Raw genomic sequence first — 19,407 nt, forward strand, 5'->3', positions numbered from 1 at the left:
GGGGACAGCAGGCAGTGGCAGCATGGAGGGTGACAGGAGGGGACAGCAGGCAGTGGCAGCCTGAGGGGTGACAGGAGGGGACAGCAAGCCGTGACAGCCTGGGGGGTGACAGGGCACGGGGCGGTGATGTGCCCAGGGCTGTTGGGAGAGCCCCCACAGGCGCAGGGGCTGACAGGTGACGCTGGGTGGTGAAGGCCCCAGGGGGTGACAGCAGGGACACCACAACCGCAGCCCTGGGGGGTGACAGGGCACGGGGCGGTGACAGGCTGGGGGACAGCAGGGACACCGGCGGCCCAGGCGGGGCTGATGAAGGCCCCTCCCCCAGGGGCGCTGAGTGGCCCCCTGAGCCCCTCTGTCACAATGCGGAGCCGCCTGGGTTGCCATAGCGAGCAGCTTGGCCTGGCAGCGCTGGTGCGAGGAGGGAGCGGAGGCCGCGCCAGGGCCTGTCCCCATCGTCCTCCCACCGGGGCTGCGAGGAGGAGCCGGCGGGCTCAGCCCGCGCTGCTGGCCCCAGCCCCTTGGTGGGCCCTGACCTGCTGTGGGGGCCGCGAGGCCAGCTGCTGCGTGAGGTGCCATCGCGGAGCGGGCACCGCCTGGGCCCGGCCATGTCGTGTGTCCACTACAAGTTCTCCTCCAGGCTGAACTCCGATGTGGTCACCTTTCACGGCCCCCACATCTCCCTGCGCGACCTCAGGCACCAGATCATGGGCCGCGAGAGGCTGAAGGCGACCCACTGCGACCTGCAGGTCACCAACGCCCAGACCATGGAAGGTGCGTGGGGGCGGCGGGAGCGGGGACCGGGGACCGGCCGGCTGGCGATGGCGCCGGCGGCCAGTGAGGCGGTTGGGCCACGGCCGGCAGCGGTGACTTGTGCTGGGGCCTCAGAGCTGCTCTTCCGTGGTTGTGCGCTGGCAGCTGCCGTCAGGGCTGTGTGCGCAGCCAGGCACAGCAGCGTACGGGGTCCGTGTGCAACACCGCGCGTGGAAGAGGTTTGGTTTCTGGGAACCCTTCTAGCTAAAACGATAAGGGAATGTGGGACAATGCCTTGTCATCACAGACCTGCCAGATTTCTTTGAAAGCAGCAGAGAAGGCTGATCGTGATAGAAAAGGAGTGGGTGGCTAATTTAAAGGGGAAAAAAAGTGGCTTTGGTGACTGAAATTTGTCTTCAGCTACTTTTACTCCACCGCATTGGAAAAGTGGTGCTTGGCTGCTGCAGAAACTGCTCAGTAGCAATGTTTTGGATCAAGAGTGTATCTGTGAGTGAGAATCTATGCAGACCCTGGCAAGCCATCTTGTACACGAGTGTTCTGTCTAAAGTATACTTGGCATTTCCTGCTAATACAGCTTGTTTGCTGCACGAAAGACATTTTCATTCAGATGCTATTGAGCATCATTTCTTCATTTCTTTCAAACGGTGCATTTTTGTCGTGGTACTGCGTGTTAAACGGTGTCAGGGCAGTACTGAAGTTTTATGGCAGATCAGTTATGGTGAATATACCTAGAAATGTTCTTAGAGAAACCCTAAGTTCTTTTGAATCTGAGAAATGGTGCTTGATTCTCAGAGACGGTAATGGTTTTGTATTACTTAGCGTGCTGTTTCAGTTTGGTAATCTACCGTCTGGCAAAGCTTGCATGTGATTAAAGACTTTGGAATATGACTTGTCAGAAAGACAAAGACTTGGAAACCGTCTCCATTCCTTAAACATTCAAATTTTATCGGTTGGGGTTTTTTTTTTCTTTTTTCCTGTGGTTCTGTGACATTCCCACAACAGTCTTGTCTTTACAATGTGTACTCATAGGATTTTTTCCTCTCCCTGTTTGATGTATTAAAACTTAAACAGAATAACATGCCTGCTGCGGTAACTGTAACCTTGGCCCCAGCCTTTCAAGTGGTTGGACCTAAACACGCTGTTTACCTCCAGATTGGGTAAAGTATGTTCAGGAGAGTATCTGAATGTGAGGAGACTTAACAGCACGGTGTTGGGGGTGTTACGGGATCGCATGTCATATACAGCAGTAGAGACAGACACGCAGGTAGAGGCAGACGTACAGGTTGTGACACAGATGCTTACTGGAACTTTTGTAAGCGTGTTTTCCCTGTGAAAATGCAAAAATCCCCCAGCGGGTGTCAGAGCAAAGCTAAGGAATACATTTCGGTGTCATTTATGTGTATGCCAGATTTTGGGGTTTTATACATAACCGTGACTTTCCGTTTTTATTGAACAGCACCTACGTGCTTAAAGTCACCTTCAGAAGATGAAGGAAAGAACTAGGCCTGGATGTCCTGCCTAAAGGGGGTTCTTGGAGATCTTCCCTGTGGAGATATGGTAGTGGGTTTTATAACTTTGTGCAGGAGTCCTGACTAAGTGTTGGCATGATCTTGGAAAGACCCTTCAGTGAACCTTGAGTGAAGATGGCCAACTTGTTCAGAGTTTTCCGAGCCGCGTGATCACGGAAATCTCGTAATAGAAGCAATGCTAATAGAAGCTAAAAGTAAACAGGATTTTACACATCACTGGGGGAAAAAAAAAGAGATGGTGGACTCTTTTTGAAGATGGTGGGAAGGCAAAATGGATGGTTGGGATGTGTTTTAAAAGGTGGGAGGCGGGGTAGGGGTGTCCTCTTCCGTGCTCACTATTATAGAGACATGTTCTAGGGTTTTGTAAGCTAACAGGAGCAAAAGCAATGAAAGTTAGATCAGGAAAGAGCCTCATGTTTTAGCAGACTCTGCTTTAGTGACTTTGGAGACCATTTTGCTGTTGCATTGAAACGATTCAAAACAAATGGAAAAGATTTTGCTGCTTGTGTTTGACTATCAGACCTGCAGATTTCTGGAAAGGTACCGTGAGTGTGTGGACATGATAAAAGCATGACGCTGTGTGTAAAATGTTGCTTTTCTATCTGTAAAGGGATTCCCTGAAGTGCTATGTCATGACATATTAATATCACTCTTACGAGCTGACTGATGCTTTCTCTGTATTGATGTTGTTTTCAGAATACACAGATGACAATGCCCTGATTCCAAGGCACTCATCGGTAACCGTTAGGAGAGTCCCCGTTAGAGGAGTTAAAGCTACCGGCAAGACAGACCTTGGGTAAGTAGCCATAACGCGTTGTGCTCTGTGGGAGGGGTTTCAGTGTGTTCACCTTCTTTGTGCCTGTTGGGTTACGGAGGCATTCCGGTTGTCTCTTTCTTGTTAAAGCTGCTGTTAAATTGTGTTGTGACAGGGCAGATTTGAATGTATCTGTCCCAAAGCAGACTTAGATTTTTCAGCCCGCTGGGACGTGGCATTCAAAGTCCAACAGTGGTAGCTGTTCAGACGGTTGAATTGGGTTTGTTCTTGGGGTTGGTTTTTCTGAGAGTCAAGTTCTCCATCCTGTTTCCTCTATGCAGAGAGATTCCTTATTTTATGCTTTTGCTTGTATTGCTTTTAGAGTAAACGGAGAGACACATTGCAGTGTGAACTGGTGATTTGTTCCCATCTGCCAGCAGTCCGAGTCTCCGTGTTTGACTGCTTCCTTTGTCTGGGGGAGGGGGGCAGGGTATTCTTACACCCCAAAGGGGTGGGGGTGGCGGGGCTGCATGCTGTCTCCAGAGGAAAGACTGTGAGTGGCCAGCTGGCAAACCGTGCGAACAAGAAGTTTCATTCTTAAGTGATTCCTATTAGTTTCCTAAAGACAATGCCTGTGTCGGGCAAGAGAAAAAGAACAACATCCTAAAGCGTATTGCCTTTGTGCCAGGACAGTGAAGGAGCAGTTGATCTTTTCCAAACCTGAAGCTCAGAAAGCAGTTTAGCACATTCCCAAATGTTAGTAGTTACCTTTCTAAATTTGTTTTCAGCCTAAGCTGCTCTCTGCTCCAGGTATTGCTGCTGTATTCCTCAGATTTATGGAGGACAGAGAATCTGATTACAATTGCAGATATTCAAATGTAAGCCTGACTACAGCATTGTTGCTGTCATCGATGTATTCGTCCAGTCCATTTCTGTATCAGCTGCGTCAGCATGGTTCGAATGGTCATGTTTTCCAGCCTTCTTCAAGATAGACCTCTCCTCCACCATTAGTAGATATTATTGACTTGTGGTTTTGCCGTGTCTTTCTAATGTTAGTTCTCAATAAATAAAGTATACCGGCGAGTTTCAGCATGTGTCTAATCTCTAAGACTTAACCTTGAGACATAACCATAAGTCTTAACCTAAAGACCTAACCCTAAGACTTAACCCTAAGACTCAACCCTAAGACCTAAAGGGTAGAAGCTCCTGATCTGGCTCCGGTTTATCTGGGATCATCACTGGGAACCACGGCACTTGGCCAGCACAAGGTCTGTGAGGTAGCAGGTTAAATGAGGCAGAGGAGAAGCCCACCACTCTGATGAGCTGGGTTCTTGGCACCAAGGTACCTCTGTGACATTTTCACTGTGCTGCAGTGTAAAGACGGCCTGTGATTTTCAAAAACTGAAGATCAGTCTTTAAAATGCAATTCCTTGGACAATAATAACATTGTGTCAAGTAAATACATACACCCCTCACCAATGGAGTCTTGGTTTTTTTCTTTGTACCTTTGCTGCTTCTTCAGAAGCCAGTAGTAGAGAGGGCTGAGGGTACAGCTACACAGAGTGGCTTCTGTTTTGTGAGCTCTAACTAGACGTGCAATGGACAGCCATTAAGATTGGGAAAGCTCACAAAAAGCTTAAAAACAGATAAACTACAACATTTCTTTCTTTTTTATAGAACTCCTTAGACTACTCCTTTTTTTATAAAAATGAGAAATCAGGGGTTAGTCATGCTTTGTATGCTATCTAAAGGCTTTAATCAGCAGTGCCTCCCCTGTCCATTCAGAGGAGGTCATGTCCATCTTTTTTCAGATTTTCTGTAGCTGGAAGAAGTGTTTTTGCCAGCCACCACAGACAAGTTTTCCTAAAAGGCATAATCTGTCCATTTAAGTGTTCCTTCAGCCTGATAATGATTTAAAAACTGTGCCTGCTGGTCTGAACCTGGATTTCATGTTCTAGTTCCCTCCTAACCAAATAAATAGAATGTTCTTTGCTGTAGATGCCCCATTGCAACGGGGTCTCCAGGAAGGGATTCTGCATCCAGCCCATCATAAATAATCATGCAGAATTCCAGAGAATATTTTAAGACCAACACGCTCTGCACTGATATACGTCTTTACCACTGTCATCTACAGTGGTGAAGGTGACAATGAGGAGTACAATGAAGAGGAAGAGAACTGTAAACAGTTTTTTTCTTTTTTTTTGCAAGGAAGAAGAATGAGGGGCTTTCTAACTCTTGCAATGCACTGCGCGAATGATTTCTTAGAAAGAGCATTACAATTCTAGGAAAGACTTGTCAACAAGTTTTTGAAATAGTTTCCTAATCTTCAAAATATTGGAGCTGGTAGTCACCAGCTGTGGCTGACGCACCATTTTCTGACTCCTGTGAAATGCCTAACTGTCTATTTCCATAGTGGTATCATTCCCATACCTCCTTTTCCTTAAATAGAGTTTAAAATGGGGTCCACAAATCAGATGATGCGGTCCACAATTCAGATGGCCATCAAAGAGTCTTCAAAATTTCTCAAAATTCAGGTACTTCTTTTCTAGGAAACATACTCTTTGCTACTTTAACAGAATGTGTATGTGTATGTATGTGTAGGTATTTACAAAGAGGCATTTTGTAAAACATCAGTTAAAACGTTGACTGTCTCTCACTTAGAGATGAGAGATTCCGAGGGAAGGAATGGATTGCACATTCCCAGCGAGTGAAAGCGAGAGAACACCCTGCTCCCGCGTGTTCCCTCCCTCAGTGCCTGTGCTAGTTCTCAGGCGGCCCCAAGCTGCTTTTCACATCCCCCCTGCCCTTCAGGCTGGCTGGCAGGGCTGCCTGTTAGCGCTCCCTCACCGCCTTTCAGGCTGAGCACGCCTGTCAACAAGACAAACAGGAGGGCTTTGCTAACCTTAGTATCCTCAACGGAGACAGGGAAGGAGCACTCGCGTCACCAGCTCTGCTGGCAGGCATCACAGGACAGTAGGTCTGCGCAGAGGTTTTGTGTCGAGCCCTCCCTGGGGACACGTTGATCCCAAAGGTTTCCTTTTGGGTGCCAAAGGGCGATTGTTTTGAAAAGGAGTGCTGAGGATGGTTTTGGAATCATTTAAGATCAACAAAGGGCAGCTTCTGAGTACGTGTTGGACCTGCAGTTCCACTGCACTTGGCAATAGCTGCTGTTAAGGACTCCTTTTCCTGGCCAGGAGCAGAGCTTGTGGGCAGACAAAAACCAACAGAAAATCCAGTACCAACAGAAAATTCTTAAATCCCTTGCTAAGGGATTATCAAAAGCTTGATTCCTTTTAGTGCTTCTGGGTCTGAAGCTGAATTTCAGCAAGCAAAAGCATCTGCCGCAACTCTTAAGTTGTGTGTCCTTTTAATGCTGCAAAACATAAATAATGCTACTTGCATGCATCTCAGTTAAATGTACCGTGGCTAGCTTCTTCAACCAGTCTGGAGCTTAAAGGCCAGCTTCAAAATGCTGGTGGTGTACTTTTTTCTACACATAGCTTCAGTCTGCTTGGAAGAAAATTGGATTGGTTCAACAAGTCTTTATGTAAGGTACAAAGGGAGCCTATTTGTAGCCTGACATGAGTGTCAAATAATCAGTACCTGTTAAACAGACTGACAACCTGGCTGAAGACAATGCTACCAAAGAGGATAAGGTACAGGCTATGATGGTACAGTCTTGCTGTGAATACAACCCAGTCAAGGAAGTGTCAGGTATGTTCTTTGAAGGTTGTGGGAACATTGTAGAGATGTTTGTTTTAAGAAGAAAGATACATGCATACGTTTTCCTTTTTTTTTTTCCTTTTCAAAAAACTTCTAGTTACATGAAAGACCCCTGGGATCCACCTCCACCATCGAACATTTGCTTTCGTTGTGGAAAACCTGGCCACGACAGAAAGAACTGCCCAACAAAATGGGTAAGGTTGTGGGGCGCTTCTGGTGTTACTGAACCTTTTAGGGTTTTTACCTTGGCATTTATGTAACAAAGACATGAACACTCCTAGTAAGAATTGTTTCTCTTGGGGTGAAATACAGAGGTTACATGGCAATGTTGCAAAGCCCTTCCATATTCAAGGGAATCCTGGAATTCTGAATGTGAAATTTTCTTTTCTCTAGCTCATAGTCATTAAAGATGTCCATAGATCTTTCTCAGTGAACTTTCACACCTATTTTTGTCTGTTTCAGTAGGACTGGAAATTTTTCTGCTTCTAACTCTGTTCAATGACCATTCAAAGCTTCTAGTATTTCCTATAAAAACAAGATGTTTCTGTTGACCCCATCTATTGAATATCTGTGAGTTTTAACTACCAGAAGCCTCTGGCTGAGTATTCATGCCGTTTAACATCAGTCACTGAATGTATATGCAAGAGGGACGAATTCAGCTTTCATAGATGGATTATTAAAGAATTTCCACAAGCCGAATGGGTTTCTGTAGGTTTGCTTTTAATCACAGTACAGAGTTGGGCATCACCTCAGTGAGTGGCAACTTGCAATTTTTCATTTTGCATCTTAGATAGATTTCTTAAAGCAATTACATAATCCCTAAAGTCCAGTCATAAGAGTCCACTTAAAGTTTCATCATCTTTCCAATTCTTCTGTTCTCCTTGGTCAGCCGGAAAGTACTTTGAATTCTCATCCGTCAGCTGATCCTCATCATTCAATCCAATTGTTGACCGTGTAGGTCACGCTGTTCTCTTCTTGACTCAAAATCATAAAAGTCATTTATATCTAATCATAATCATCTGACAGGCTTATTTGATTATTGCTTACTGTTTAACATACACATTTATTTTTAACTACCGATTAACTCAGTTGAAGGCTAAATCAACCATGGAAAGAATTGTACAATGGACGTGGTTGTATTGTTATTGCTGCACCTGTGTTTTCACTGCTGCTAACAACTAATCTTACTACTTTAACCTAGACAATACTGCTATTAATCTATGATTAACCTTGAACATAGATGGTGAATATGTTTCCCCAGGGACTTGTGGATATTTCTCGAGCTAGCTCGACAGCATCAGTGAGCAAAAACTGACCTTGGGAGAGAGACACAGTTATGCTTGTTGGGAGGAAGTCATGGGAGCAAGAAGAGAAACTTCAAGATACGGAGTTGTCTGCAGAGCTCGTGGCCTTGCAGGTAAAGGCAGTTGCTAAGTTGCTGTGTCTGCAATAGAAAAAAGAGCTACAGTGGAAAATTACTGAGCACAATCACAGGCTGATACGTCAGCCCGCTGTAAAGGTAAAAAGGCTTGCTTGATTTTAGTAAAGTGTCTTTGAGGTGTCTTTGATTGTCTTCGAGTCTTCAATCTGCTCTCAGAGTCCGTGCATCAATAAGCCACAGGGACTGATTCAGAGCCCTGAACGAAGCTCTCACTCTGCAAAGCGTTTTGGAGGGGCAGCGGGTTTGTGTCTCTGCTCCGAACAGATGGTGAGCAAAGGGCTATTTCACCCTGAAGGGTCCTGAAGTTAAGCCAAAGAATGACTGAGTCCAAAACACTGCTCAAACCTGTGGTACGCCCTGGCTATATTCACTGAAGAAAGTAGATATTTCAGTCGAGCAACCCTTATGCTAGGTAAAAGGGGAGGATTAAAGGCTTTCAGTGGTTAAAATAATCACTGCAATGTCATATTAAGTGTGGGTCTTAAGATGAGAGATGTCTGCATTTCCATTCTTAACAGGGCAAAAATGTTGAGTCTCTTCCCAGGATTAAAAGAAGCACAGGAATTCCAACAAGTTTCATGATGGAGGTGAAAGATCCTAATACAAAGGGTGCCATGCTGACAAAGGCTAGGAAAAATGCAATACCAACTATTAATGTGTAAGTGTGGAATTCACTGGACTGACCAAAAAGTGAATGAGATAAACCATGTAAAAATGTCTGAGTGGCAACGTAGCCGAGGTGGCCAGCCTCTGCCATTACGAGGGAGGAAACATTATCATAGTATCTTAACATTAAGACCTGCAATACTTCACAATATTAAAATAGGGTGGTCTTAATGTTCATGCCCCTGGAAGCTGGCTGACCTGGGGATATGCTAAAAACCTGTATTTATGCAAGGCATTTCAGTAGCGTTTCCAGTTGGCATCATTCTCTTTGAAAACTCGTTTTGTTTCTGGTTTATGTTTCAAAGGCTTTTTGCAAAATTTAATAAATAGCCCTTGGACTGAGATTTCCTCCCCCTCCAACTTTTAGTGAAGTTTTCCTGTAGCTATAAACTAAGAAATTCCTACTGTGTGCTCTCAAGAGTGGCTGTTGGAAAATGCACTCGGTAGCACTTCCCTTTTTCTATCGTGGATCTCCTCTTCTAGAAGCTGTAGCACAGGCTTCTTTAATTTACAAAATGAAATTACTTGGGGACGAACTTTACCCTGATCCAGCAATTTACATTTACCCTCTGGCAAAGGAGAGGTGGGATTCCTTTCCCCTGCTCTCTAGCTGCCAAGCAATCATTTTTCCAGTCTGAGCTAATTTTGTAGCTGATCCAATGGATAGGAGAGTGCTGCAGAAGGAAAACTGTTCCTCCCTCCTTCTTTTGATATTGTGGCTCTAGAAAAGTCATTTAGCCTAAATGCCTACATTGTAGAAGGCCAATGTGGAGTGAGAAGGCTTCCATCTATTACCCTCGTTTGATAAAATCCAAAGCTTGTAAAAGTTTTCCTTTAGCCATCTTTCAATTTTTTCTTTTTCCTCCCCTCACCCCCTCTCCTCCAGGGAAGCTTATGCTAGAGGGAAGAAGGAAAAGCCTCCCTTTTTACCAGAGGAGCCTTCCTCCTCCTCCTCAGACGATCCCATTCCAGAGGAGTTGTTATGTCCCATTTGTAAAGATGCGATGACGGATGCAGCAGTTATTCCCTGCTGTTTCTGTAACGGTATGCAGCCCATGGCTCAGCACCTCCACGTCACCTACAAAAAGGCAACACCCTGACACCAAGTGGGCCGGATTTCCCTGCGGAGGGCGAGGAGCGGGGCGTCGTGCACCGAGAGCAGGGGCAGCTCCGGAGCACAGCTCGGCAGAGCCAGGAACTGGCTGCCTGTGCTCGCCCCCAGCGCCGCGGAGCTGCCTGTCCTGTTGAGAATGTTATGCAGAGGCTTCTGTGATTGTACATTTACAAAAAAAAAAAACAACCCCAGAAAAGGAAAGCTTTTCTTTTCCTGGCTGTGTCCTTGGGTGTGATTGCAGAGTGGTCTGTGCATCCCTCTGCTCTGGCAGTGGTTAGAGAGGGGCTTCGTGGTGCCTGTTCATTAGTAGGCATTGGGTTGCAATCCAAGCTCCCGGACCCTTCTCTGCCACCTGAATAACGCTGCAAGAAGCAGCAGGGTCAGGAATGGATTTGCGTGGCAGGGACATACCCTGAAAACTGCAGCTCCTGCCTAATGAAATTCGGCGCAAATGTTCGGAGGGAGCACCTACATCTTGCTTGGGACCGGGAGACCTGTCACAGGACCCAGTTCTGATGGTGCCGTCCAGCTGACTTGAGAGGACTTGGGGCAGTCCTGAAAGTCAGGACCAGACCTTGCCTAGCTTCAGTGCAGAACAGCACGAGAGTTTGGGTGAGAACTGCGAGCCAACAGACAGAAGAGAAACTGCCCACAGTGGGATTGATCTCGGCAGCTCTTTTTTTCTAGCATGGGAGTCATGATGCAGCCTTTGACCTTTGTGAAATGTGTCCTGGAGTCCCTCATCAGTGAGGGAGGCGGAGGTCTAGCACTGCCTTTGGCCCACGGCAGAGGTGGGAGAGAGTTCTGGACGTATCTCTCCATCAATTGTCTCCAAAGGCTTTCTGTGGTGGGTGTGGGGCTCTAGGGAAGGCCTGGGCCGTGATATTTCTTTTTCACAAACTTTCTGATGCCAGCCATCTGGACAACACATCTCTCGGGTGAGAAGGGGCTGAGAGAGATGGGACTCTTCAGCCTGCAGAAGAGAAGGCCCAGGGCACCTTCTCCATATAGATCACTACCTGAAGGCAGGGTGCCAAGAAGCTGGAGCCTGGCTCTTTCCAGTGGTGCCCAGCATCCATGCGGCTCAGGGTGGCCCTCCTTCAACAGGGGCTGGCACCAGGTGGCCCCCGGAGGGCTCTGCCAGCCCCAACCGCTGCACCAGCGTGTGATGCTGGCACAACTACCAGCGGCAGCAGGGACCGCCTGAAAGGGGCCTGAGCAGACACGGAGGTGTGAAGCAACGCTGCCGGAGGGGCTTTGCATCGCAGGGTCTGTCTCTGAGGCTGGGCGAGCGCCTGGGTGCGCCTGCAGGTGCACCCCTGAGACCACTGTGATGTTACCAGATGGTCACAGTCACCCCTCAACTTCACTTGGGCTGCGCAGCAACACTGCCAGCGTCGCGTACTGCCAGCATCGCGGGAGACGTGGAGTCCTGTGGGCAGCACCCAAGCCATCGAGTCCTGCCACAGCACGCCAGACGTTGAGAGCTGCCAGCAGCTGAGGAGCCGGAGAGTCCTGCCCGTGGAACCCGAGCCTTCACGTCCCACCAGCAGCACCCGAGCCTTCGAGTCCTGCTGGCGGCACCCATCCAGCCCTGCCAGTGGCAGGTGAGATAGCAAGTGCCGCCAGCAGCTGACAGGGCACCAACTTCCAGCACCAGCGATGGAGGCGTCCAGGCATGAGCCAGCAGCACTGGGAGGCGCCAGGATCTCCCGGCGGGAGGACACCTGCCCCATCTGCTTGGGTCCCCTTGAGGGCCCCGCTGCTGTGGATCCGTGCTGGCATGCATTCTGCCACGCTTGCATCCAGCACTGGGCTGACACCACTGTCTCTGCCACCTGCCCCATCTGCCGGGGGCGCATAGTGGCCATCCGCCGCCTGCAGGGACAGGTGGACCACAATGGGGCAGCTTGCCATTATCACGGCCGTCTCCATCCTCAGGTAGAGCTGTGGCGGTGGCAGGGGCGGTGGCAGCAGCAGCAGCAGCGGGGCCCCGGAGGTCCCCGGCGCCGGAGGCTCTCTGACAACGCTGGGGAGCGCAGACTCCCCAGGCCCCGCCAGCGCATCCGCAGCATGTCCAGCCCGCAGGACAGAGACCGCAGCCCCCTCCGCCGCTTGCCGGACATCAGCGAAGGTCTGCAGTGGCTGCGCAGGTTCTTGGAGGATGAGCCGGGCTCAGGGGACCATGCGCGCCGCCTCCCCTTGCCCCACTACCGAGTGAGGCGGCCGGGCCCCCCAGGGCCCCCCTGAAATAAAAACACTGGGGATGCTGAGAGGGGCCACACCTGGTTTCTTCTGTGTCTGGTTGCTCATCGCTGCACAAGTCGGGGAGTGAGAGGGGTATGGCCCTGGGAACTGGGGAAGAGGCTGGCATATGGCTCAAGAACTGGGAGGGAGGGAGGAATGTGGGTGTCAGAACTGGGGGAGAGGGGCCACTGCTGGCTTCTTCTCTGCTGCTTTGCTCATCGCTGCGGGGATGGGATGCATCCCCAGAAGGGGAAGGGGGAGTGCCCTGGGACTCTTGCCAGCAGATCCCCAAAGGGGCCAGTGCCTGCTGTCCTGGAGGCCAGGGCGAGGCAAGCAGCTGAGATGGGGGTTTCAGGGAGACCCTCCTCTCCTCTCCTGCCCCCACACCCCTGTGCTGCTGAGGGCTGGGGGAGGCAGCCCTGGCACAGCCGCCTGCCCAAGGGCAGCTGCCTGCGGCAGAAGCAGCCCCAGCTGGGATGTGCCTCACGTTTTGGGGTCACTTCTCCAGGGAAACCTGCAGCCCTTCCCTGCTGCAGGGCAGCCCCACCAGCTGTGCTGCAGGGTACAGCCTGTGGCCCTGCTGTGGGGGGGCTGTGGCGGTTTTAACCCCCACTCGCAGCCTCTCCCCCCGGCAGGCTTTGGGGGGACACAGGTTCCCTAGGAGAGACCCGCCCGGGCTGCGGCACTGCCAAGAGCCTCGCTTGCTTTTCCGGGCATTCACAGGTGGTTCTGTCTGGGCTTCCTCCCATCCATGGCTGCCTGGCAGGGCTGGCGCTTGCTGTCAGCTCCACTCGCGGCTGACTGCTTCATGGCATTTGACTTCTTTGTGTAGCGGCACTTTGCTGTTGACACAGCTGGATGGGCTACAGCCAGCTGCCAGTAAGACGGCACTGCTGGCGCTGGTGCGGCGTGCAGAGGTCACCGCTGGAATGCCAGCTGTCACACACAGATGCAGTCGTCTTGGCTGACCAGCAGCTGAGAAAGACAGCAGTGCTGAACAAGCTCTCACAGGGAGCAGGTACCAGCATGTTCTTGCACCTGTTTGGTATTCTCTGATAACATGTGAGCCAAGTGACCGGCTGCAAGGTTTGAAGGGGGACAAGTGAGGTGTGGCTCTAGGGAGAGAAGATGCTACTTGGACTCCCGCAAATACAGTGCTGCCTCGTTCTGGACTCCAAGGCTCAATTTTGCAACCTAGTTTCTACACGCCATAAAAGCAACCCATAGATAATGGAGAGCACGAGTTTGTGCACATGCAGCCAGTGTCATAACCTGCAGGAGCGGGCTGGAAACTAGGACCACGCGTGGCAATCAGTTAGCTGAGGGGAATGTGCTCGAGCTTGTCTAGACAACAATTAACATGATGAGGCATGTTTACAGAGCACAGGGGAGTGGGAGACGGATGGCACCAAGGAAAGGTAACACCTTGCTGTTAATTGATGGCAGTTAACCACCAATCAGGGATTGCCTAGTATGCAAGGCTTAGCTTCAGGAACCAATCTGTTTAAAACGCGCAGCTTCTGAAAGTGTTTATAAACTCGTGCTTCTGTACAATAAATTGACATTTGCTTGCATCAAGCTGCGTCCCATCTCTTCATTCACAGCAATAACCCTACTCCCTACACTCACTGACGCGCCAAAAGGTGTATGTGCCTACGCGAACAACGCCGAACTCCATCAAGGCAGTCCTAACTGCCCTGCCTTCCCCTGCCTGTTTTAAGCTGTCGGCTTTCTCCTTTCCCAGGACCAGCTGTATCGCCTCCTTTCTGTAGCAAAAGTAATAAAGCCACTAAATACCTTCTCCAGGGGAGCAGTGCTGCACTTGCCCAAGACGTACTTTTTTGGCTCTGCATGAGTGCAGAAGTGTTGGATCAATTTTCTGACCACGAAAAGCAGGGAGCAGAACTTTTGTGCTGTGCCTCACATGGCTGCCACGGCAGGGCGAGAAGCAGCAAGAGAATTCCTGCCTGGCCCCTTCTCCAGGGGAACAGTGCTGCACTTTGCCAACGTGTTTTGGGGTTCTGCATGAGTGCAAAGGTGAGTGGCCAGTCTTCTCAGTACAGAGAGCCGGTAGCAGAACTTTTGCGGTGTGCCTTTCGATGGCTAGGAGGGCAGGGTAAGAAACAGCAAGAGAATTCTTCTGTGGCACCTTATGTGGCGGAGCTGTGGCTGGATATTTCAGTGGAGCATTTGGGCTCTGTACGAGTGCGAAAATGAGCTCTTAAATTTTTCAACACAGAAAACAGGTAGCCAAACTTTTGTGGTGTCCTGCACATAGGCACCAGGGCAAGGTGAGATCCAGCAAGAGAAAAACTTCTTGACACCTTCTCTGGGGGAGCTGTGGCTGGAGGTTTCCACGGAGCACTTGGGCTCTGTACGAATGCAAAAGGGAGCACTTAAATTTCTCAACACAGAAAGCAGGTAGCAAAACTTTTATGATGTCTTTCACATGGCTACCAGGGCAGGCTGAAAACCAGGGTAAAGAGGTCCAGCTCCCAGCCTTTACTCCTAAGAGAGATGCTCCAGGTCCCCTCATGTTTGGATCCATACACTGGACCTGCTCCAGTAGTTCCCCATCTCTCTTGAACTAGGAATTCCAGAACTGGATAGAGCACTCCAGATGCAGCCTCACCAGGCAGGGCACAGGGCACCCCAGACAGCGCTGTAGACAGATTTTGTGCCTTTGTGCAAGGCACAGTTTGCAGCACCTGCAGTGCGTAAGGTCTGTCCCTTACTGGGAAACGATCAGCAGCAGCAGACGAGGCCGAGGGGACGGCACCTGGAATCTTAAAGCTGAAACTGGATGCCAAGGACGTGAGCAAACGCTGCTGTCCTCAACAGCAGAGAGAAACACGACTGGGAAGCACAGCCCTGACAAGAAAAGAGGTTGCTGACAGTGGTGTCTCTGCTGCCCATGAGGGCCTTTGGTGGAGGTGAAGGTGATCGCCAGGAACGATAAGGTGCTGCTTGACAGGCTCACTGTGAAAATGGTTGGTGTGTTCATTGGCTGTGTCATCAATGGGGAGAGTACTGGCCAGTGGTGAGAAAAAACAGCAGTTTGAGGACATAGTCACACGAGCGGAGACACTGGTGTGATGTGCACTGTGGATATATCAAGATGAAGTCCCTGGTGGTCTCGCGAAACGTCGTGGGTCACCTGAAGAAGACAAAGGCCAGCCCCATTGCTGTCCAGCTGTTGGAGAAGCTCCTGCCCCTTTTTGCTGCGGTAAGGCTGATGGGGGAGCCCAAGCCTCGTGGGCAGGCGCTGGTCGGGGACAGCTACCTAGAAGGACGCAAGTCCTACTCTGCTTCTCTCTACCAGGGCTTCGGCGAGCTGAGAGAGCTCTCCATCAGCCTCTTCAGAGACCTAATGAAGACTGTGGTGAGGAAAAACAAGAGGCAGGTGAAGACAAAAGTGGAAATGGGCTTGTTCCCTCTCATCTTTCACATGAGCGACCAAATCCACAGCGTGGCCAAGGCACAGATTCCAAAGCTAAGCAGTGATGTAGGGATGAAAACCTGAGATGTTTGGGCCAGGGTACCTCCCAGCTTCCTAAGGGCAGGATGACCCCAGGAAGAAAGGAAAAGGCAGGGAGATGCCAGGTCTCCTTCCCCAGGCCGTGGTGCCACCTCCCAGTTTCTGATGTTCTGCAGGCCTCCAGGGAAGCCCTCCTCACTGCAGCAGAGCTCCTCAAGTGGAAAAAGCTCAAAAATCTCTGCAGAGCCATCAGGCATGGAGGATTGCAGAGTGCTTGGTGAGGACAACCCCTGGAGGAGCGCTGCCTCACGGGTCTGCCCTGCGCGCTCTGCAGCTGTGCCTCACCTGCCCTGCTGCAGCCCACAGCCCACAGCCTGGAGCTGCATCCTTGTTCCCTGTCCTCGAGAAGAGAGCCCCAAGGGCTCTTCTCCACACCCCTCTCCCCACACCCAGCGGGAGGGAGGGCTCTGGGCAGCGGCGGGTGCTGGCAGGCGGGACTGCTCCGGCCAGCTGGGGAGGCTGTGTGACATCCCATACCCTTGTGCTCTCTCCAGCTACGGCGGGACAGGCGCAGGACCGAAGAGTACTTGAATCAGAGCCTGCCATACCTGGAGGATGCTCAGGCCACCTTGCGAACAACGGCCGTCAGGTTCATTGGTGAGCCACAGCCCCCAGGGTCCCGCTTTTGGCAGCCCAGCCCCAGTCCCACCGCTGCACCGGCAGCAAGGAGCAGCCCTGTGGCTGCCAGAGCCTCGGCTGCCCTGTGCAGGGCCTTGGCCTCTCTCTCCCACCCTTGACCATGCAGGTGGGCTCAGTGGCTGCCTTGCTCAGTCCCACCAGCCTCAGCTACTGCTCTTCCCTGGGGTCAGCCTGGTGAGGGGGAGGAGGGCGTGCAGCCCAGCCAGCTGAGCTGGGGGCTGTGCTGCTGGGAGCACGCTGGGGAGTGGGCGGTCTGATGAAGCTCTGTCCCTAGGGCTTGCTGGGCAGCTCCTGAGGGACCAAAGGGAGGAGAAGCTGGCTGAGATCTGCAGCAGTGAGTAAGGAGCATGGGCTGGAGGGGATGCCCGGTGGTTTTCGCAGACACGGCAGTTCATCTCTGCTCCGTTTCTTTCCATCACAGCCCTTCAGGCCTTGGAGGAAGACAGCGGACCCTCCATCTGTTCCCTGGCAGCTCAGACCACCTCCATCCTGAGCACTCCAAGGGTGCGGCAAACGTCACGATGCACCCTGCGATCACTGTGCTGCTGGTGCTGCTAAGCCAGGCAGAGGTGCAGCTCTTCTCCAGAGAACGGCTGCAATTCAATAAAGCTGGAACAAGAAGCCTGAACCCAGGGTGTCTTTCCCAAGTAGAACTGACGGGCAGCGAGGAGAGGGCATGGGATGGGTGGTCCCAGCTCTGACCTCCCTGTAGTTCTCCGGGCACCCCAGCGACACCACAGTATCTGCTTCTACTGCACTGCCACGTCCCTGCACCATGATGCACTCAGGAAGGTTTCCATGCAGAGTACAGAGGTGCTAAGGGGGCCAGAGGGACTGGGGGACAAACAGAGTGCCTGAGTCACCATGACTGCCTCGGGAGGGCTCCCAAGGTCTGGGTAGTCGAGCAACAGAAGGCTCTGGGGCATTACAGACACCTATGGAGGAGTGCCGCGGGGACTCAAGCGGAATGGTCGAGTCTAGGGGGGCAGGCCCCCAGTCCAGCAGGCTTCCTTTGAGTGCTTGAGGCTCTGCAGAGGGGTCTGGGGTGCAAGGAAGGTCTCAGGAGGCTAGTCCGCCTGGGTAGACTAGCGTGAGCCTAAGAGCTCCAGGGCAAAGACAGCTCCAGCGCACCCCAGGGTAGAGGGTGCCCAGGGCCAGGTGGCCTCCGCAGCCATCAGGGACCTGGGCACAGGCACTGTCATGTGGGGAGGCAGGGAGCGTGGCATGGGCTTGTTGTGCTCATCGTCTCCCTGCCCCTTTGCAGTGCCTTGACGTTGCAGCTAGTCCAGGCACTGCCCCCCACCAGCGCAGGGACCCTCGCGCAGCACTCCAGCTTAAGATCCCTGGCACCGGCTGCCCAGAGAGGCCTCTGGAGACATTCCAGCACCACCTGCACAGGATTTTGTGCAACCTGCTCTAGCACAGCCTGCTTTTGCAGGGCGTTGGACTAGATAATCTCCAGAGGTTCCCTCCAACCCTTGACCATTGTGTGATTCTGGGACTCATGGCACTTTGGATGAGGAAGAAGAGGTCAGGATCTTCAGGCAACACAACACCTGACTGCCCTCCCAGTGCCTGTCCAAGAAACCTGCCAGTCCTCCCTAACAGAAGTTGGACCTCCACACGTGGGCTTGCAGATGTGCATGAGCACTGCAGGGCAACAGCCTTCTCTCTCTTCCCCATCCTCCACTGCAGGGCGAGTGCAGATGTTCTGTGGAGGAAGCACCAGCCTGCACAGGCCCTGCTGCCCTCCCTGTCATGCACTGGCCGTTCTACCTGGGCTCCCTCTACTGTGTCCCAGACCACTGGCCTGGTGTGATGGCAGAGCCAGTGGCACTGCCCGGCACTGCACCTTCCTGGTCCATCAGGGCAACCTGGGTGCCAGTGGGAAGCTGGGAATTGCCCTTGGCCAGGGCCTCTCCCTGGAGCTGCCAGAGCAGGAATTCCTTGTGGATGGCAGGGATGCCAAAGCATGAGGAGTTCCCCATTGGATGGCAGGGACAGGGCGTAGAGCCCCATCGATGTGCAGCCACCCCCGGCAGCCCCTCAGCCATGGCCACGGTCACACAGAACCTCACCGGGGAGCTCATCCACATCATCCAGGGCACCCTCATAGTGACCAGGCAGTACCAAAAGTTTCTGCAAGTAATGATGGCCAAGTGGCAAGAGGCGGTCTGTAGTGGGACACACACCACGCACACCACCACCCCACAGTTGTCTCCCTCCCCCCCGCCAGGAAAGAGGAGCAGCAGGAAGGAGGAGCAGCTCTAGCCAGGGCTGCTGGAGCCCAGAGGGTTTCCCCAGGGCCTTAGAGTGGAGCTGCTGGGGGCAGATGCGCACATGGAGAAGATGGCAGATGGGGACAAAGACCAAGGGGAGGACACGGGGCCAAGCAGAAGCAGCCCTGTGCAGGTGGCCAGAAGGAGCCCAATGGGGATGAGGAAGAGGAGCCCCATGACTCCAGACAGAATCAGCTCCATGGGCCTGGGCAGCACCATCCACGTGGGGCCGGGCAGGAGGACCCCAGCAGACCCCAGTCCCCGGCACCATGTCCCCGTGGGCAGGGCACGTGGGCAGGCAGCCTCAGGACCGTGCTGGGCAGGACTGTGCCTGCAGGAGGGCTGCTCCCACCTGTGGGGCTGCCCAAAGGCTTGGTGGAGATGCGACTGCCGGCTCCATTGTGTCTGTTTCTGCAAGCCCCCGTGGTGGCAGCGCTGCTCCCACAAGAGCAATGGGTTCCCCTGCCAGTGAGCAGCTGGTGGGGTGCAGGGCTGGGACCCCCCTGGCCTGCCCCATCATCTGAAATGTTAAATCTTTCCTCTATCCATGGATCTATCTGTGGAGCTCATCCATCCATCCCGCAGCTGGGGCTGCTTCCCCCTCAGTGCCTGAACCCAGTGGGGATGGTCTGGCATTGGGCACTGCTGGCACCCACAGAATGGGGGGTGGGGGTGTCTGGTACCACACTGGTTGTGCTGGCAGGTG

The 19,407-nt window shown here is 52.1% G+C and overlaps 1 protein-coding gene across 1 annotated transcript; it reads left to right on the plus strand.

Moving 5' to 3' along the window:
• Positions 1–605: 605 nt before the first annotated feature.
• LOC129734548 (E3 ubiquitin-protein ligase RBBP6-like) lies at positions 606–3,214 on the plus strand. Its single transcript, XM_055698161.1, has 3 exons — positions 606–771; positions 2,997–3,096; positions 3,205–3,214. Exons 1-3 carry the CDS (start codon positions 606–608, stop codon positions 3,212–3,214), a joined length of 276 nt encoding a protein of 91 aa, XP_055554136.1.
• The last annotated feature ends 16,193 nt before the right edge of the window (positions 3,215–19,407 follow it).

Source organism: Falco cherrug, chromosome W, assembly GCF_023634085.1.
Source record: "Falco cherrug isolate bFalChe1 chromosome W, bFalChe1.pri, whole genome shotgun sequence".
NCBI classification, from domain to species: Eukaryota; Metazoa; Chordata; class Aves; order Falconiformes; family Falconidae; genus Falco; species Falco cherrug.